Raw genomic sequence first — 22,459 nt, 5'->3', positions numbered from 1 at the left:
TGGCATGAAATAACGAGATTTCTCGTGGCTGGCACTCAATGTGTTAAAGGTGACCAGCCGTTGCCATGGTAGTGTGTCACGTAGTAACGAAAAGATGGGGCGGGGCCCGTTGCTAGGAGCAGACGTTATGAGATGAGAGTTCCTTCCGGGGTAAGTTAGATTAAGACACAACGTGGAATCGAGCAGACGCGCTAATCAGAGACTTTGAAATCCCTCCTCACCCTCGCTGGGTGGGGGAGGGGAAGTGCCACATCATCACTAGCTTCGGCTAACAGGGAATGGTTGTTGGCTACGACGAGGCCTCAGAACCATTAAACTACTCAGAGAAGCAAGGACATTACAGAATGGGTTACATCTCATACGAAGCTATGTTTATGAAAATAAACATCAGGAAAGAGATCACGTTGCAGTGTCGTTTCTTCTGACTACGGATGTACTAACAGGGGTTGATACAGTGTGAGACAGCTAATGAGATATCCAAGTAAAATGACACAATGTGGAGGCCAGTCACGGAGCAGCATGTGACGAGATTAAAGGCTAGTTATCTTACAAGAGGTACAAAAAATAACCATATATGCTAGTTTGTCTAATTGAGATAAAGTTGACATCTGTTGTGTATTTTACATGAATTATTATGGCTTTATAGTTTTAAAATCCCAATAATATTGTGGTTCCACCAGACCTTTGAACATTGGGTGAGTAACAAAAACACAAACACCACACAAGGGTTAAAGGAGAACACCACACATGGGTTAAAAGAGAACACCACACAAAGGTTAAAGGAGAACACCAAACAAGGGTTAAAGGAGAACACCACACAAGGGTTACAGGAGAACACCACACAAGGGTTAAAGGAGAACACCACACAAGGGTTAAAGGAGAACACCACACAAGGGTTAAAGGAGAACACCACACAAGGGTTAAAGGAGAACACAACACAGGGGTTAAAGGAGAACACCACAAAAGGGTTAAAGGACAACACCACACAAGGGTTAAAAGAGAACACCAAACAAGGGTTAAAAAACACCACACAAGGGTTAAAGGAGAACACCAAACAAGGGTTAAAGGAGAACACCACACAAGTGTTAAAGGAGAACACACAGGGGTTAAAGGAGAACACCACACAAGGGTTAAAGGAGAACACCAAACAAGGGTTAAAGGAGAACACCACACAAGGGTTAAAGGAGAACACCACACAAGGGTTAAAGGAGAACACCACACAAGAGTTAAAGGAGAACACCACACAGGGGTTAAAGGAGAACACCACACAAGGGTTAAAGGAGAACACCACACAAGGGTTAAAGGAGAACACCAAACAAGGGTTAAAGGAGAACACCACACAAGAGTTAAAGGAGAACACCACACAGGGGTTAAAGGAGAACACCACACAAGGGTTAAAGGAGAACACCACACAAGGGTTAAAGGAGAACACCAAACAAGGGTTAAAGGAGAACACCACACAAGGGTTAAAGGAGAACACACAGGGGTTAAAGGAGAACACCACACAAGGGTTAAAGGAGAACACCAAACAAGGGTTAAAGGAGAACACCACACAAGGGTTAAAAGAGAACACCACACAAGGGTTAAAGGAGAACACCACACAAGAGTTAAAGGAGAACACCACACAGGGGTTAAAGGAGAACACCACACAGGGGTTAAAGGAGAACACCACACAGGGGTTAAAGGAGAACACCACACACAGGTTAAAAGAGAACACCACACAAGGGTTAAAGGAGAACACCACACACGGTTAAAGGAGAACACCACACACAGGTTAAAGGAGAACACCACACACAGGTTAAAGGAGAACACCACACACGGGTTAAAGGAGAACACCACACACGGGTTAAAGGATAACACAGGGGTTAAAGGAGAACACCACACAAGGGTTAAAGGAGAACACACAGGGGTTAAAGGAGAACACCACACAAGGGTTAAAGGAGAACACCACACAAGGGTTAAAGGAGAACACCACACAAGGGTTAAAGGAGAACACCACACAAGGGTTAACAAGACCAATCTTCATCTCTGTGAATACAAGGAAGGCTGGGGGGCCAGATGGGATTCCAGGGAGAGTGATTAGAGACTGTGCCCACCAGCTTGCAGATGTATATATTTTTAATATGTCTCTGTCCCAGGCTATTGTGCCGACTAGGGCTGACCTTCAAAGCTTTTTTTGGCAATCGAAGCTTCGGGCCGAGCTTCGATTTTAATTCGAAGCTTTGATTAAAAAAAAAATATATATATATATATATATATCTTATGTTGTGGGACTTGTACAGCACTTTGGTAAACTTTGTTGTTTTTAAATGTGCTCTATAAATAAAGTGGATTGGATTAATTAATTAAGTAGCCCCTTTCGTGACTGACGCAGCCAACAAGGTTTCACTCGGCTGTGTGATTTAATTCAAGGTGGATCGCTGTTGTCATTTGAACAACTTCAGATTTCATGGGAACTACCAATCCCCCAAATCAAGAATGTTTAAGATGAATGAAGTAAGATTTTGATTATTTGAAATATGGCCTGTGTAGACTAAACTATGCACAGAATTATGTCAGTCTACAAGGTCCGGATTCTACATGGTCCGGCAATGTAGACCTTGTAGACTCCACTACAGACCAATTATCAGTGAATGTTCATGCATTTTTAAGAAGGGCTACTTCCACAAAAAAACAAAGAACTCACCAAAACATCTCAGTAGCACCTTATCTAAATGTTCTATTTCATATATGGAGATTCATATTTATTTATGTATTGCATGCATTTCTACATTTTATTTCCTATTTTGTTTATTCATCCCAGTATCTTTCTTTCTTATGTGTGGAATTCTACAAGGCATGTGGGTGTATATGTGTTTGAGGATGATATCCTTCAAACAGGCAATAGTGATGATATAATTTGGGCAGTGCTGAGCTGGGTTACTTTCCTCCAGTGTATTTGTCCCCCGGCCCCACCCAATGGCCCCATGCACACACACACACACAAATCGAAGTAAAAAAAAAAAAAAATCGAAAAGAGAGAGAATAAACCTACCGCTCTTGTTGTTGTTAGCTTACATGCTAACGTGAATGGGATCGACCATAGCATTGCGGCTAGGCTAGCTACCATAGCAGTACAGCAGCTAGTTGAATGGATAAACGTTATTTCGGGATCATCCCTATGTTCCCCGGGTTCTATGTTCCCCGCTTTGATTGATTAATAGAGTGAACATTTTATTATTTTTTATTATTTTATTAATTATTAATGTCCGCCTTGTTTCGAACGGCTAAGCTTAGGCCCTCTTTCGAACTAGTTAAGGTTAGAGTTTGGAATCAGGCCTGGTGGTCTAAAATTTTCAATCAATCAATCAAAGCGGGGAACATAGAACCCGAGGAACATAGGACCCGGGGAACATAGACATGCTCCCGTTATTTCGATGGCACAAGCTTCGAACATAAAAAAAAATCGAAGTTAATTTTTCTCTTTTTTTTTTAAACTTCGATTTTTTTTTAAATGTTCGAAGCTTGTGCCATCAAACGAAGCTTCGAAGCTTCGAAGTATTTAAGACAGCCCTAGTGCCGACCTGTCTCAAATCAGCCATAATCATCCCTGTGCCCAAACAAAGCAACATCAGCACTTTAAATTACTATAGACCTGGCTGTGGCACTACTTTTAGTTCTACTACTTAAAGGAATCTTCCTCTAATGAAGACGTTGGGACATTCAGGAGGACGACCTCCATGTTGGAGTCACACTGACCTTCTTCAACACACTGTCCAGCGTCTCTGGTCGGCTGATGTCAAAGCAGAGGAGGACAGCGTCAGAGTCTGGGTAGGCCAGCGGGCGCACGTTGTCATAGTAGGCTGAGCCTGTGGACAGAAACAGCAACAAGAGGACGTGACCAACATGTCTGAATGAAAATATATGGAACAGTATGGGACACGTAAAACAGTATGGGACACGTAAAACAGTATGATATGGGACACGTAAACAGTATGGGACACACGTAAACAGTATGGGACACGTAGTATGGGACACGTAAACAGTATGGGACACACGTAAACAGTATGGGATACACGTAAACAGTATGGGACACATGTAAACAGTATGGGACACACGTAAACAGTATGGGACACATGTAAACAGTATAGGACACATGTAAACAGTATGGGACACGTAAACAGTATGGGACACGTAAATAGTATGGGACACATGTAAACAGTATGGGACACACGTAAACAGTATGGGACACATGTAAACAGTATAGGACACATGTAAACAGTATGGGACACGTAAACAGTATGGGACACACGTAAACAGTATGGGACACATGTAAACAGTATGGGACACACGTAAACAGTATGGGACACACGTAAACAGTATGGCACACGTAAACAGTATGGGACACACGTAAACAGTATGGGACACACGTAAACAGTATGGGACACATGTAAACAGTATGGGACACATGTAAACAGTATGGGACACATGTAAACAGTATTGGACACATGTAAACAGTATGGGACACACGTAAACAGTATGGGACACATGTAAACAGTATGGGACACACGTAAACAGTATGGGACACATGTAAACAGTATTGGACACATGTAAACAGTATGGGACACGTAGTATGGGACACGTAAACAGTATGGGACACATGTAAACAGTATAGGACACATGTAAACAGTATGGGACACATGTAAACAGTATGGGACATGTAAACAGTATGAGACACATGTAAACAGTATGGGACACACGTAAACAGTATGGGACACACGTAAACAGTATGGGACACATGTAAACAGTATGGTATTTAAAAATGTGCCCCTAAAAAATATTCTTTGCCCCTAAATCTCATTTAGGGGCAAGTGTGCCCCTAGTGAAAAAGCTTAGCGTACAGCCCTGTGAGGGGTTGTCTTAACACAGCTCACAGCCCAGAGACCCATACCTCAGAGGGTGTTGTACACAGCTCACAGCCCAAAGGGTGTTGTACACAGCTCACACCTCAGAGGGTGTTGTACACAGCTCACAGCCCAGAGACCCCCACCTCAGAGGGTGTTGTACACAGCTCACAGCCCAGAGACCCCCACCTCAGAGGGTGTTGTACACAGCTCACAGCCCAGAGACCCCCACCTCAGAGGGTGTTGTACACAGCTCACAGCCCAGAGACCCCCACCTCAGAGGGTGTTGTACACAGCTCACAGCCCAGAGACCCCCACCTCAGAGGGTGTTGTACACAGATCACAGCCCAGAGACCCCCACCTCAGAGGGTGTTGTACAGCTCACAGCCCAGAGCCATATGAAATCCGCGTTCACAGAATCACGGACGGAGTCGCGGAATTGAGCAATAAAAATGGAATCAACACTGCAATTTTTTTTTCTTTTTTTATGTTGTGGGACTTGTACAGCACTTTGTTCAACTTTGTCAGTGCTGTAAAGTTTAAACCTTTTTAAATCTTAGACAAACAAAACACTTTGCTTTCAAGAAATATTGTAAGCAGTCATTTGAGGCTTTATAAAAGCAGCACAATGAACACAAATCTGTCAGTGCCGAGTCTGACCTCATCTTAAATAACAAACAGCATTGCTTGTTGTAATTAACAAAGAGAGGCAGAGTTGATTTTACAAAAAAAAAAAAAAAAAAAAATTATAAATCGCATTTTTTTTTTTTTTATTATTCGAATCCCATGCCCATCGAACAAAGCTTCGAAGCTTCGAAGTATTTAAGACAGCCCTATTAAATGGACTGTTATATCTTATTAAATTGTGGACATTTATTCATTCCCACTTATTAGACACTATTTCTGATGGTAAAATGAGCGTACAAAGCAAAATACAGAATTCTGAAATATTAAAACGTAAAAAAACTGAATTTGGAAAAAAATTTAAGGAATTTGGAAAAAATAAAACGGATTTCATATGGCTCTACCAGAGACCCACACCTCAGAGGGTGTTGTACACAGCTCACAGCCCAGAGACCCCCACCTCAGAGGGTGTTGTACACAGCTCACAGCCCAGAGACCCCCACCTCAGAGGGTGTTGTACACAGATCACAGCCCAGAGACCCCCACCTCAGAGGGTGTTGTACACAGCTCACAGCCCAGAGACCCCCACCTCAGAGGGTGTTGTACACAGCTCAGACCCCCACCCCAGAGGGTGTTGTACACACAGCTCAGAGACCCCCACCTCAGAGGGTGTTGTACACACAGCTCAGAGACCCCCACCTCAGAAGGTGTTGTACACACAGCTCAGAGACCCCCACCTCAGAGGGTGTTGTACACACAGCTCAGAGACCCCCACCTCAGAGGGTGTTGTACACACAGCTCAGAGACCCACACCTCAGAGGGTGTTGTACACAGCTCAGACCCCCACCTCAGAGGGTGTTGTACACAGCTCAGAGACCCCCACCTCAGAGGGTGTTGTACACAGCTCAGACCCACACCTCAGAGGGTGTTGTACACAGCTCAGACCCACACCTCAGAGGGTGTTGTACACAGCTCAGAGACCCCCACCTCAGAGGGTGTTGTACACAGCTCACACCCCCACCTCAGAGGGTGTTGTACACACAGCTCACACCCCCACCTCAGAGGGTGTTGTACACAGCTCAGAGACCCCCACCTCAGAGGGTGTTGTACACAGCTCAGAGACCCCCACCTCAGAGGGTGTTGTACACACAGCTCAGAGACCCCCACCTCAGAGGGTGTTGTACACACAGCTCAGAGACCCCCACCTCAGAGGGTGTTGTACACAGCTCAGAGACCCCCACCTCAGAGGGTGTTGTACACACAGCTCAGAGACCCCCACCTCAGAGGGTGTTGTACACAGCTCACAGACTCACACCAGAATAAGTGAATAGAGACACATGACAGTAGTATAATGAATGACTCACAACAATGAGTCACCTGGTATTTCAGAATGGCATTTTTCCGAGGGGCCTCTCCGAGTGCGGTGGCCTGGTGCAGGGGACACATTCCTAGCCACGAGGGGCAACAAAGCCCCCTCAACTGCCCCTCTTGTCACCAATACCACAGCCTTTTGTCACCAATACCACAGCCTTTTGTCACCAATACCACAGCCTTTTGTCGCCATACTAAAAGGCATTGGCCACTAAACAAAGAATCGAGTTGAGAGAGAATGTGCAGAGATAGACGTTAGATTATTTTAGCTACTATGAATGCACACACATACATAACACACACACACACACACAAAGTGTCGGACACCAAAACCTGCACGGACTACAACGTATGATGTATATCATGCCAGTTAGGGTACCTTGTGTATACTGCACCTTTTACTCTTCATATTCTAATTCTTTATTGCTTATATTTATTGTAACGTATAACATAACCGACCCTCATCTGCACACAGAGCATCCTGACTGGTAACATCACCTCCTGGTTTGGGAATAGCACTGCACCCAACGACAGCAGACTGCAGAGAGTGGCTCGATCAGCCGAACGCACAATTGGAGGTGGGCTTCCCACGCTCCAGGACATTTACACCAGGCGTTGCAGGGCCAAAGCTAAGAGAATAGTCAAAGACTCCAGCCACCCAAACAACTGCCTCTTTGCACTGCTGTGGTCAGGCAAACGTTACCGGAGTCTCATGGCCAGTATAGAAAGCCTCAGGAGCTTCTATCCCCAGGCCATCAGGATGCTCAATGACTCTATGCAACACTAACCCATCCATCTACATTCATTGCACACAACATCCACACACTCACTTTTTTAATGTTACTTGTCCTTTCGGACAAGTAATGTTTTTGTAGGTTTTTATTGATTTTTGCTACCGGGCAGTCCGAGCGAGAGAAAGAGAAAGAGAAAGAGAAAGAGAAAGAAGACATTCGGCAAAGAACACCGGGTCCAGGAGTCGAACCCGGGTCGGCCGTGTAGCACCGTAGTTCTGTATGCGGTGCGCCACTCTGGCGCCGCCCCTACACACTCACTTTTTAACACTACACCATATTTTATCCATTTATTACTAAAAAGATTTGCACTACATCTCTACCTCATTTTTGCATTTAGTTTGTATATTTTGTATAGTGTTTGGTCTTTATTCTTTGAACTTTTTACTGTATGAAGCACAATCTCAGGGGGCTCATACAGAACCAAACATTTCACTGTAATGTACCTTAATGTGACAAATAAAACAACTTGAAACTTGCTGGACACAGTACTGTATAATATCATGCAGTGTTCTATGTACTGTTGGACACAAGAGTACATCATAGTGTTCTATGTACTGTTGGACACAAGAGTACATCATACAGTGTTCCATGTACTGTTGGACACAAGAGTACATCATACAGTGTTCTATGTACTGTTGGACACAAGAGTACATCATACAGTGTTCTATGTACTGTTGGACACAAGAGTACATCATACAGTGTTCTATGTACTGTTGGACACAAGAGTACATCATACAGTGTTCTATGTACTGTTGGACACAAGAGTACATCATACAGTGTTCTATGTACTGTTGGACACAAGAGTACATCATACAGTGTTCCATGTACTGTTGGACACAAGAGTACATCATACAGTGTTCTATGTACTGTTGGACACAAGAGTACATCATACAGTGTTCTATGTACTGTTGGACACAAGAGTACATCATACAGTGTCCTATGTACTGTTGGACACAAGAGTACATCATACAGTGTTCTATGTACTGTTGGACACAAGAGTACATCATACAGTGTTCCATGTACTGCTGGACACAGTATATCATGTATTGTTCTACGTACTATTGGACACAGAGTGCAACATGCAGTGTTCTACATACTGTACTGCTGGACACAGAGTACTGTAGGCCCTATATCATGCATTGTTCCACCATGTACAACATGCCTCATTTAAAAAAGGTTCTGCTGCTGCTTCCTGCAGGCTCAGCTGGCTCTGGCTGAGGTGTATATTATATGATACCTTGGTGTGTCAGAGTGTCAGTGAGTCACTGCTGCTGGGATGAGTTTTGTCCACAGAGACCTGATGTTATGTCGGAGTACATAGTTGTGGAGCCCTGCGATAGTGTGCTGCTCTACCATGCTGTTCCTCATACTAGCTCTGGATAGTTGGCTACAATCCATGATGTTTCTCATACTAGCTCTGGATAGTTGGCTACAATCCATGCTGTTCCTCATACTAGCTCCAGATAGTTAGCTACAATCCATGCTGTTTCTCAAGCTCCGGATAGTTAGCTACACAATCCATGATGTTTCTCATACTAGCTCTGGATAGTTAGCTATCCATGCTGTTCCTCATACTAGCTCCAGATAGTTAGCTGAATGAATGAATGAATGAAAACTTTATTTAACAGATTGCAGAATGGGTACAATACAGTACGGCTCAATACATACAATTGTTAAGGGGATGCAGACCTGAGAAAGACGTTTGTCTTGTTTCCATCAGGGTCCCCCATTTTCAATTCATTTATGACATACACAACATACATGACATTTATGGCATAGGGACATATAGGTATTTAGTACTGATACATTTGTGACATAAACGGTATTCCAATATACAGTACTGTTACCCCTAGATCCTGACAGAGTATATACATATGATGGGGAGGGGACTGTACATTAGGAGGGGGTGGGTGGGTGGGAGAGACATATACATACGGCGGGGAGGGAATATATACATGCGGTGGGGAGGAGACTGTCTATTAGGAGGTGGTGGGGGTTTTGGGCATTTACGGTGGCCAGTTTCGAATTGCAGCCTCCCGTAGGTGCTCTTTAAGAGTGGTTTTGAATGTGGGCAGGGATTCACATTCCTTTACAGCTTTGGGTAGGGCGTTCCACATTGTTGTGGCATAATTGCGAAACGTGTTTAGTCCCTTGTTTGAGCCGAATCTGGGTTTAACATGATTTGTTGAGCTTCCTCTGGTGTAGTGGTTGTGGTATTCACTGACCTTTGGGAAGTATTTTGACATGTACATGGGCACCCCGGTCGTATAGTGTATCTTGTAGACCAGGCCCATTGCAAGTTGCTGTACTCTGTCGTCTACTCTAAGCCATCCTAGGTTGTCAAAGTGGGCAGGGGTGAGGTGGGTTCTGGGGTTCAGGTCAAGTAGTAGTCTGACCAGTTTGTTTTGTGATGTTTGTAATTTTGTTTTAAGCGCCTTTGAGGTGCTTTGGTACCATGAGGTGCACGCATAGTCATAGTACCCTTGAATGAGTGCTCCTGCCAGAGTCTTCAGGGTATTCTTGTTTACCAGAGAGGAGATCCGGTACAAGAATCTAGTTCGTTGGTTGACTTTTTTTATTACATTGGATGCCATTTTGTCACAGGAAAGATTTGCCTCTAGGATGGAACCCAGGTAGGTAATTTCGTCTTTCCTGTGACAATATTGTCACCCACTGTAACTGAGAAGCCGTCGGTCTTGCTGAGTTTGTTATTTGAACCGAAGAGAATGGACTCTGTTTTGCCCATGTGTAATGATAGTTTGTTATCAGCGAGCCATATGCAGATTTTGCCTAGTTCCGAGCTGAGGGTTTTTTCAACCTGCAACTTGTTCTTGTCAGAGACCAGCAGGGCTGAGTCGTCCGCAAACAGGAACAAGTTGCAGTCACAGGCTGACGACATGTCATTTGCATAAATTAGGAAGACTAGCGGTCCTAGTATGCTTCCTTGTGGAACACCACAGCTCACTGTGAGGGGGGGGGGATAGAGTACCGTTTACCTCTACCATCTGTTCTCTCCCCGCCAGGTAGGATTGCATCCAGCTCACTGATAAGCTATCAAAACCAATTGCTTTTAGCTTGTCTATTAGAATGGAGTGATTGACAGTGTCGAAGGCCTTTTGTAGGTCCAGCATGACCATGCCGCAGTATTTGCCCGCGTCCACCTCTTGTTTGATGTGGTCGTTCAAATAGAGGAGGCATGCGTCAGTGGAGTGGGACGTTCTGAAGCCAGATTGGAATTCGTAGATTAGATTTTTTTCCGCCAGGTACTTTTCGACCTGTTCGTAGACTATTTTCTCCATGACTTTCGAGATGGAGGTAAGAATAGAAACAGGGCGGTAGTTGCCTGGGTCTAATTTGCTGCACTTTATTAACAGATTGCAGAATGGGTACAATACAGTACGGCTCAATACACACAATTGTTAAGGGGATGCAGACCAGAGAAAGACTTTCGTCTTGTTTACATCAGGGTCCCCCATTTTCAATTCATCATAACATATGACATACATGACATACAGATAGACAGTATTCAGTATACCTTCACACTCTATTATCTTATGCAACCCATATTCACTCCACAAACTGAAATATACATACATTGTTGAATGAACAGCCTGTTTCTTGAAGTTAGACTCTGCTCTAAATTGTAACCCCCCTCTCTATAACATAATTTTTGGATGTTACCCGGGAGTGAATTGTTTCGTGCTTTAAACATGATTTGTGCAGTCTTAAATTCAGCCAGGTCCCAGAGTTTCATGGCATGTGATTTAAAAAATAGTGTGTTTGTGTGTTCCAGATATCCTACCTTATTGATAATCAAATCAAAATCAAATGTATTTGTAAGGTCCGACAACACACGTTAATGTTCCTTCAGGCCCATGTCCCTTCAGGCTATGGATTTGCGGTGTTTTCCAGCTTATACAAAAAATATATATATTATTTTGGAATATTGCAACTATAATACACAAAAATGTGAGTACACAAGTTCAACTCATGTTCAGCCCTATGTTACTCATTAGCACTAAAAGTGATTTTTCTTTATTGTGTACGAAACTTCAGAATGTCATCTTTCAAAAGAGACCAGGCTTATGCATGTGCTATAAGCATAAAGTATAAAGATAAGCTTTGCAAAAGAAGTATGCAGTCCTCAAGTTCCAAGTATAAAAAAAAAAATGCCGCTTTTCTGGGTGCATGTTTCCAAGCACATGTTAAAACAATAAAGGCATCTTTGAGTAAACTTTGAGTATAGATTCAAGAGGTTTATTCATCACATACAGTACAGTACACAAGACAGTGAAATGAAGGTGGCCATGCCCGCTTCGATTGTGCATGTCCTCTTTTTTGGAAATAAAAATATGGTCACCCTAAGTTAGCTACAACCGGGGTCATCCCTATGTTCCCCGGGTTCTATGTTCCCCGGGTTCTATGTTCGGTTCTAAGTTCCCCGCTCCCGAAATAAAGGTTCCATGTTCCCCGGTCCCGCCCGCTCCCGAACAAAAAAGGGTCCCATGTTCCCCGCTGAAATAAAGCTTCTATATTCCCCGCAGCTCGCCACCAAGGCTGCCCGTAAGAGCGCACCGGCTACCGGTGGTGCAACAGATTCGCACGTATAGGCCTATCAAAGATAATATTGTAGCGTTCTGTCACTGTCATTGAAGAATGAGGAGAGTTTTATGTTTCTTTCGTGTCGTTTAATTCCACTCAACAGTTACATACAGGTCCAAACACACTTTTTTTTATAAAAAAAAGAAAAATAATTGAAAACTTTGAATATTTTTTATTTATTTTTTAATTAAAAACGAAGGTTCGAACGTTCGTTCGTAAAACCCTGACGAAGTTCGAATACCAAAAACAGGCTTCGGGGACAGCCTTACAGAACGCTACAATATTATATATATATATATATATATTTTATTTTTTTATCTTTTTCCCCCTCCTTTTTCCGATTTCTCCCATCCCACTGTTAGTAGTTATGCCAATTCCCAACCCCCTTCCTGGTTGTTGCGCACTTTCCCCTACTGTTGGTCCGAGAGGCCGGAGACTGTCACATGCTTTCCTCCGACGCATGTGCAGCCAGCCGGCAGCCAGCCTGGCCGCGCAGAGTCTCACTGGGAGAGTGTAACGTGTGGGAGGCCGCACTACCTCTCACCAGATCCTACCTTCGCTGAGCAGGCGCCCCGACCGAACTGTAGGGGTCGCTGTCCACAACCCACCCACGGCTCCCCTCCCCCTAACGGCCCGGGCACATACAACGCGCACAAATTTCACGCGCGGGTTCCTAGCGGGATCGCGCACCTGGCCAGACACACAGAGTCCGACTTCAGAGCGCGCTGCAGCGCAAAGCCCTCCATTGAACCAGCATATCTCTCCCTCTCTCTAGAGAGAAAACGAGAAAGAAAGAAAGAGGGGGAGAAAGAGACTGGAGAGAGAGAAAGAAAGAGAGAAAGAAAGAGAGAAAGAAAGAAAGAAAGGCAGGGAGAATAAAGGGAGAGAAAAAGAGAGAGCTGTACTGTATTGTACCCATTCTGCAATCTGTTAATAAAATTTCCAATCAATCAGTCGCGTGGCGCACGCCTCCCGCGCCGCCTCGAATCCAACCAAAGCGGAAAAGATAGCTTGCCGCCCGGGAGCCGCCCACGATGCGCGCTCCCGCTTGCGGCCAGTGTGCACAGTAGCGTCTGTTAACATGGGAGCGGAAGTGAAGCGGCAGCCGCCCGTCCGTCCGTGTTCATTCGTGTGCTATATGCCCTGGGCGTGACTCAGCCAAACGAGTTAGTATAGCGATCAACCCAAGCCAAGGCAATGCTGACTCTCCGGGAGTCGAGACCGCAGCCTCTTGCATTGGTGACGAGCACAATCTCCGCTACGCCACCTGACCGCATACAATATTATCTTTGATAGGCCTACGTGATGTTGGCTCTCTTGTTAAGACCCATTTATAATACTATGGTGTATTGAACATATTATCTTTGATAGGCCTACATGCGAATCTGTTGCACCATCTATCTACACCCTCACACAACTCTGTCGCTTTTTCGGGAGTAGTCGTGACGTGTACGTTTGAGAACACTACCGTAATGACAGAGAATGAAGCAAGCTGACATGGTCGGCCCTCACACAACTCTGTCGCTTTTTCGGGAGCGGGGAACATAGGACCCTTTTTATCGCGAGCGGGGAACAATGGAACCCGGGGAACATACTAGCCAACATACATTCCTCATTCTAGCTCCGGATTGTTAGCCACAAACCAATGCAAAGTCCCGAAATAAACAAACCACAAATCAGATTTCAGTTACGTTCAGTCAGCTTGTGCAGACAGGAGCTTGGCCCCATTTGCATTAGTTCCATTCAGTGTTAATTTTGTCAACGAAATTGATGACGAAAGATCTTCGTCAACAAAGCTTTTTCCCGCGACGACAACGAGACGTGACGTCACGTTATTGAATTAATTAAATATCGTTGACCACAACTGAGGACACAAAAATGTAGTTTACAAAAACCATGACGAATTATCTTAATTTATGTTGACTAAAACAAGATGAGACAAAATAAAATATAACTTTTAGAATAAGTCACGTTATTATTTCAGCATTTCCCTTTTCCGTTTCCGGGTTAAGCTCAGCAGCGTTTATGGCTAAAAGCCAAGCTACATAACATACGTGAGGCTAAAAAACACGTCCCAGGTCTCTCGTGACTACAGCTTATACCAATAACCATGAACGGAATCTGCTACTCTCTCAACACTCCTGTGGCAGCCGAACAGTTCTACCAAAAGAACATAGCATTTAAGAAGACGGAGGCTGGGCGGCTAGGTGGTGTAGTGGGCAAGGCGCTCGCCACCAATGCAGGAGACGCTGGGTTCGAGCCCAGCTCTCCACATTGCCATCAGCTTGGGGGGTGGGAAAGCTGATGGGTGGGTCCTGGTCGTTGTAAACAGCGACTCCTACAGTTCGGTCAGGGCGCCTGCTCAGCGAGGATAGGATCTAAGGGGGGGGGGGGGTAGTGTGATCCTTCCACACGTTACACCCTCTCAGTGAGAGTCCGCTCTGCCAGGTGAAAAGAAGCGGTTGATTGGCTACACGTGTGTCGGAGGAAGCACGTGATACGTGATAGCCTCCACTCTCCCAGACCGACTGTGGGGGGGTAGGTGCGCAGCGACCAGGAAGGGGATTGGGAATTGGCATAACGACTAACATTGGGATGGGAGAAAAACGGAGGGAAAAGGAGGGGGAAAAAGATATAAAAAAAAAAAAAAAAAGACGGAGGCTGAGAGGATGGCTAGGCTAATAGCCTGGCAGTCGGGACCTATATATGCGGTAAATCCTCAAATAGAGGAGGGACCTCCGATAGAGGAGGGGCCCCTTATAATGGGGGGGGGGGAGGTTGATACATTTAGACAAACACAGGCCGGGCTCTAATACAAGGTCGCAAAAAAAAGTATTTTTATTTTATTTTTCGTGCCGTGATATAGAATGGTAGATCTGTGGTGTCAGCTGGATGACGTTAACGTTCGCTATCTATATGGCATTGGCAGACGAGGCTGGCGTTGTCCAGTTGACACATTACAGACCATGATGCTATGATAACGTTAGTAGCTAAAGCTACTGCATGTAAACAACTCGATTCAACTGAGGAAGTCGAGAAGGTACCACACGCTAAACCGTCCCCGGACCCCACAACCTAGTATAGACAGTTACAACTTCAGTGTGTGAATTACGTTAATCCCACAATTACTCAACTGCACTCAATATTTAAATACCAATGCTAGTCTAAATAAATGTAGACAGACAATGTACGTATTAAAAAATAAAAATAATAATGCAATAAAAGTCTGAAAATGAAGGGATTATGTCCATGAGTGTCATTTTTTAAATTAAGGCCTGCCTCTTATATAAGCCTCTCTAAAAAAGGCCTGGTGCTCTTTGCAGCCGAGGTAAATAGAAGACCCATCTTATATTTGAGGATTTACGGTATGCATCCCAGACAGACTTGCTCTCTTTCATCGGTGTACACCCACTACTATCAACATTACACATGGATACAACAAGGACAAGACCACGTTCACTTAAAAAGGTAATGTTTGTATGAAAAGAAAAGAAACAGACGAGTACTAACACTGAGATTGACCCTGCTATAAGTTATGAATCCCTTTAGCGCTTGAAGTGCACTAAAACATCGTAATGACTAGAGTTAGAACGCTCCCCGTCTTAGGGGCTGTGATATTTTGTTACCACACTTTATGCACATAGAAGTGCGGTGGCGGCTTCCGTAGGGAGAGGCACACGAGATGGCTGCTTGAAGTTGTAGCTCCCGACGGTCGATTGAGATAACCTCTCCAAATTCAAAAAGAAAAGCTCAAACAATAATGAAATACTCGGAAATAAGTGAGAGGACATAAACTATGAGTCGAAGGAATTGTAAAAAACAGGAGAAAGACGACGAAAACGGCGAGATGGACAAAGTAAGATCAACTAACATGGGTGAAGATGGCGGCGGTGAAAACACGACTGAAACAATTCAAGAGGGACTTGCCAACATTAGCAGAGATACGCGACCTTAAGACAGAACTGAAGAACGACTTGAAAACGACACAAGAAGAATTAAAGACAGAACTGATGACAGAACTCAAAGATTTTAAAAAGGAAATTAATCAAGAACTGAGAGCTAACGCACTACAGGCCAAAGCACAAAGCACCAGAATACACGAGGCAGAGGCGCGCATCGGAGAAACAGAAACATGGAATATGACAGTCAAGGAAACACTCCTCATGTCTTTGGAACAGCAGAGAGCCATGCAAGAAGCGCTAACGGACATGGAAGGGAGGTCCAGAAGAACAAATATGCGCATCTATAACGTACCGGAGGGAACGGAGAAATACTGTCCTCTCCCGGAGTTTATTGATAAGCTGCTAAGAGCTGAGCTCTCACTACCGACAGATACCGACCTGCAGATCCAGCGGGCCCACAGAGCATTGGCTCAAAAGCCAGGACCCGATGCACCACCTAGGTCGATTATAATAAACTTCCTCCAATTCACTACCAAAGAGATGGTCATCAGTAAAGCCTGGCAGAAGATCGAGATCGAGGGCAAACGCTTGTCGTTTGACCATGACTACGCGACGGTGGTGATGCAGAGGAGAAGAGAATATGGTGGCATCAAAAGGGCACTGAAAGTAAACGGGATTCGGTTCCAGACACCCCTCGCTAAGATCCGAATCCACTGGGACTCCGGCACACGTACATATGACAGCGCCGAGGAAGCCGCACAGGTTCTGAAGAAGAGAGGAGTCGCTGTGGAGGAGCCAGCCCCCCGCGCTGCTAGAACAGACCAGGACAAGCGACTACAGCGAGGACAACCGTGGCAGCGCGCTGGAAGGAAGGAGAGACACCCGGGAGACGCGAGCGAGAGGGAGAGAGGAATAGCCCAACGAGCAAAGAACAGACTGCAGGACTTTCAATGTACCACCAGCAAATAAATCTCAGGGTGAGAAATACATAGCATAATAAGACTGGTGAGTTAATTCAACGTGACGTGAGTGAACTGCCCGAATATGTCGCGGACTATGGGCTGTATTGTGTTGTTTTGACTCGCTTAACGTTAGACATTCCGAGTTTTTGTTGGATCTAATGCGGACTAGCTGTAAGCTATTCACGTGAATGCTGAATAGCCCCTTGACACAAATGACTGGATGACTATTAGTCTCCCTTTTTTATAGTTTAACAGACTCCACTTGATTATTGAAAGACCGACGAGAGTCACTCAGGCACGCTGTAGGTAGACTAGACACTTTTTTATAGCTCCTTTTTTTTCCGCGGGGGCCTGCACTTGAGTGGAGTCTATCCCCCCACCCCAACGGGACCCAAGCCATGGGATGGCCAGCGAACGTCTGTTTTTGGAAGCCAAGTATTGTTTTTGTTAATGTTACACCTGTTCTCTATGTGTATATGTCTAACTGTTCATGTTTAGTAATGTGTGAATTCCGGGTTGACAGTGTCAGGTTTAAGTTGTTAAAGCATAGATGAGTAGAAACTTTAAGGTGGTATCTAAATGTAAATGGTCTGGTTAACCCAGTTAAACGGAGCAAAGTCATAACCAAATTGAAACGTGAAAAAGCTCAAATTATCTTTTTGCAAGAAACTCATCTCTCTCAGATGGAGCACGAGAAACTCAAGAAATATGGATATAGGAATACGTTCTATAGCTCGTTTAGATCGGGTCATAAACGAGGTGTTTCTATACCAATTCCTAACTCATTAAATTTTGAACTTATGACAGAAACTAATGATAAGGAAGGACGCTGATGTCATGATAAAATGCAAATTAGAGGGCAACTTGGTTACGCTGCTGAATGTATATGCCCCACCGGGGAGCAACAAAGGTTTCTATAAATTCATATTTGGTCTGATAGCAGCGGAGTCTGAGGGGATACTAATCTGTGGGGGAGATTTTAATACTATTCTTAGTCGTGAGCTGGACACTACAAGCCATAGGGTGAACAGGACTCCAGACAAAAATAATGAATGCTTCACTCACAGACTTAGGAATGTTTGATGTATGGCGAGATCTCCACCCATCTGAGAGAGACTACACCCACTATTCTGTTCCTCACTCTGTTTATTCAAGAATTGACTATATTTTTATGTTTAGAGGTGATAGACATAGGATAACGGATTGTACTTTGGGAACTACTGACATATCAGACCACTCTGCAGTCTATATGACTTTACACTTGGATAGTAGGCCAAGGAACACACTATGGAGGCTTAACACAGGAATATTGAACAACAAAACAATTGTTGAAAGTATTAGGACCGAATTAAAAACATAGAGATTAATGACAATGGTGAGGTTAATCCAGTGATTGTTTGGGATGCCGCAAAAGCTGTGCTAAGGGGGAAAATGATTGCCATCACAGCAACACTGAAGACGAAAGAATGCAAATATCAGGATCTAACCCAAAAATTTACATCTATAGAGCAACAGCATAAAAATACTCCAACTAGTCAGCTGCTACAACAAATTAGGGAAACAAGAAAATTGATTGACGAAGTCTATAAAGATGACATTGAGAAAAAATCTAGATTTTTACGTCAAACATATTATTTACAATATAAAAAGCCTTTTTTTCATTAGCGAAAACTAGACAAATCATCAGTTTTCTGCTACTAAATCTAGACAAAAACAAAAAAGACAAAATCGAGACTAACACTGGCTAAGACTAAAATGCTCAGACTTTTAGTTGACTAAAACTGACTAAACGAAAAATAAATGCAGACGACTAAATATGATGAAAACGAAAAAGGAGCACTTGACACATGACTAAGACTAAAACTAAAATGAAAATAGCTGCCAAAATTAACACTGGTTCCATTAGAAGCTGCAGTATTAAGAACAACATGGATTGTGCTGATGAAGGAACTCCACAGATGGACATCATCATCAAGTAGCAGGTGGGTACATAAATCTGAACTTCATGGGAGTCGATCAAACATTAAAGGTCGAGTCTGTAATGCTGTCAAACGGAGACCTCTAGGTAAAGGAGCCCTGCTTGGTACTGCAGTCTGACATGTGGGTTGGAGACCTCTCTTGGTAGAACCTGAGGTGTGGCCAGCAGTAGCAACCGCCGCCCCTGTCCCCACTCAACTCCAACCCACACATCAGACCAAAACAAAAACATGTACACAAAGCACAGTACCAAGCAGGACTCTTTTACCTAGAGGTTGCTGTTTGACGGCATACATATTCTACCTTTAATTAAGAACTTACACACATACAACCAGAGAGAAATGTTTTACACACACAAAAAGATACTGATGGTGGTAAACATGCCTGGCGTTTGTACAGAAGCAACATCATTCCACCTTTCCAATAAAACACACGCCAACATGCAGGTCACACAAGCAAGACAGGCGGCCAGTATCACACTCATTTGACTGTAATTTGACTAATTTGCAGTGACACCAGAGAGTCTATAGAGGAGACGGGGCCCTGGGGTCGTTTTCAGTGGAGAAATCATCCTAAAGATGGTGACCACAATGAAATGATTATCTACAAAACAAACGCATTCAGAGAAAATAATGACATGTGATGTGATTTTACGTAGAATGACATTGTAATTTACTGCATTTTGAGGTGAAATGTGAGCTTTAAATATGTTTAAAATGAATAACATATCTCTGCTAAAAGGCTGGGAATGGTGCAGTAAGGAATCTGAGGCAGAAACCACCGCATGGAACACGAGTAGAAGATGAACTACAGTAAGTCTCCATTTTCCTGCCCATTCTGGATCCTAAACGTAAAGTGTTGACAATACAGAATACCAACCTGTACTACCTACTTCTACATCTGCATATAACTCTGTATGATAGCATGTACAATAATGCTGTGCCTGTATATACCATATATATATATTTATTCTTAACATATATATATATATATATATATCCACATCCGTCTGTACATACCGTAATTCCTCTAATAGTAACCCCGGCTTGTATTTGTTTCAACTGTAGCGGATACCAGGCTTGTATTAGGAGGAGGCATGTATAAGAGAGAGGCCTATATTTCAAATTTTCAAACAGATCATAATGAATAAAATCAACATTTTGTGTCAGTTTGAACCCAGTAAAATGTACTGGGTTCATTTATTGAAACCAAGTACTGTATGAAATGCGGTAGTAAACAGTGCAATTACAGGTGGTCAAAAAAAGTTAAATAAAGTAAAATAGTGCAATCACAATACTGGTATAATAATAATAATAATAATAATAATAACTTCGTTTTATACAATTCTGAGGTAGGCTTACTCTCTTGGTAAACATTAACACCATACCATTATATGGTATTTACTGCACAGCCAGGCCAGCATATAACAACAATAACAAAATATATTGCCTATGGTAAATCCGTTGAGGGAAATACCTTAATTCCTCTAATATACATGAAACCCGGCTTGTATTAGGAGGCCGGCTTATAATTGCTTAGCTCAACAGCGCACCCGGTCATTAATAGAGACCCGGTTTTTAATTGAATACCGGTTACTATTAGAGGAATTACGGTACCTGCATATAATCCTTTACATATCTTACTATATCTGTACATAGCCACTACCTACTCTTACGCTGCTGGCCAGTATGACTTACTACCAGAGTGTCTTTATACCTGTATCACTGTACATAATAATACTACAACTCTGTACATAAATCTGATATACAAGTTATATATTTTATATCCAGTTTAATCCTGTAAATAATTATTTAAATTAACAATAATTACATGAAAAAATAAAGAATAATTGTTTAAAACAGTTACTGAGTGGTTTGAAAGGTTATGAGAGTATCAATCTTTTAGGGTGTGTTGAGGATCATTCCATGTACATGTAGGGCTGAACAGTGTGTGTGTGTGTGTGATGACTGTGAGGTTGCCGTTGGCAATAGGAGGTGACCAGACTGGTATTTCCTGTTCCTCATATCAACACATGATTATTATCAGTGTGTTCTTCCTCAGTTCAGGGGATGAAAGCTGACTTGAATGCAAATGTCTTTAATACGACAGTCCATGAAATGTTCTTTCAACATGTCACAAATGTGATGAAGTCGTAGGGTTGCAGTTTCCTCACCCTTCAGGGAAATGTGATTAGAAGTAAAACATAACAGAATTCAGACTCAGAACGTACTGCACCACAAGGCTGGCTGTACATCTACAAATTAACCTACAACAAAACATGTGGATGTGGATATACAACAGAACGCCATATTGATTTGGTCCAGATTGAATCCATGCTGTTCCTCATACTAGCTCTGCATAGTTGGCCACAAACCAATGCAAAGTCAATGGGGTCAAGCTCCTGTCTGTACAAGCTGACCATCATCATTTGGAAGTAAGAACTCGATACCTTTAACGTTTTACAAATATCTCACAAAGTCACACAACAACGCTTCACTCTGGTGATCAGAAGCGTTGAGCGAAGACGTGAGTAGCGACCCAATGGGCCTGGCAGGGTACTACAGGGTACAGGGTACTACAGGGTACTGCAGGGTACTGGGTATTGCAGGATACTGTAGGGTACTACAGGGTACTGTGGTACAGGGTACTACAGAACAGGGTACTACTGGGTACTGCGTACTACAGGGTACTGTATGGTGCTGCATGGTACTGCTGCATGGTACTGTGTAGGGCACTGCAGGGTACTGAACTTGAGGACTGCATACTTTTTTTGCAAAGCTTAGCTTTACTTATAGCACATGCATGAGCCTGGTCTCTTTTGAAAGGTAACATTCTGAAGTTACTAAAGCAAAAAAGGAAAATCACTTTTAGTGCTAATGAAATAGAGTAACGGAGGTCGCAAGATTCAATATTCCAATATTCCAGCATAGAGGTATAAGCTGCTGGTCAGGTCTACCTGCAGCTAGTCAGGTCTATGTGCAGCTGGTCAAACATGTAACCGGATGTTGGGCGACGCCGACAACATGTGGGTATGATGGTCGGAGAAAGGAGCCGTGACAGAAGTATAATTCACCTTCTCAGGCCACTTCCTCGTTTAGTGTGTTTCTTCAGTCATCAGGGTCTCAGGCCGCCTCCTCGTTTAGTGCGTTTCTTCAGTCATCAGGGTCTCAGGCCGCCTCCTCGTTTAGTGCGTTTCTTCAGTCATCAGGGTCTCAGGCCGCCTCCTCGTTTAGTGCGTTTCTTCAGTCATCAGGGTCTCAAGCCGCCTCCTCGTTTAGTGCGTTTCTTCAGTCATCAGGGTCTCAGGCCGCCTCCTCGTTTAGTGCGTTTCTTCAGTCATCAGG

The 22,459-nt window shown here is 43.6% G+C and overlaps 1 protein-coding gene across 1 annotated transcript in view; it reads right to left on the bottom strand.

Annotated features, from left to right (window-relative positions):
* LOC311237651 (rho-related GTP-binding protein RhoN-like) overlaps positions 1 to 22,459 on the bottom strand; it is an 81,844-nt gene that overhangs the window by 37,366 nt on the left and 22,019 nt on the right. The window contains exon 3 of the mRNA XM_084325604.1: positions 3,739 to 3,848. Coding sequence (XP_084181730.1) covers positions 3,739 to 3,848 — 110 coding nt within the window. The remainder of the gene's footprint in view (positions 1 to 3,738; positions 3,849 to 22,459) is intronic.

The sequence above is a fragment of the Notolepis coatsorum genome, assembly GCF_963971535.1.
Source record: "Notolepis coatsorum genome assembly, chromosome: 12".
Taxonomy (NCBI): Eukaryota; Metazoa; Chordata; class Actinopteri; order Aulopiformes; family Paralepididae; genus Notolepis; species Notolepis coatsorum.
The sequence above is the reverse complement of the archived record's forward strand: the minus strand, read 5'-3'. Positions and strand labels throughout refer to the sequence as shown.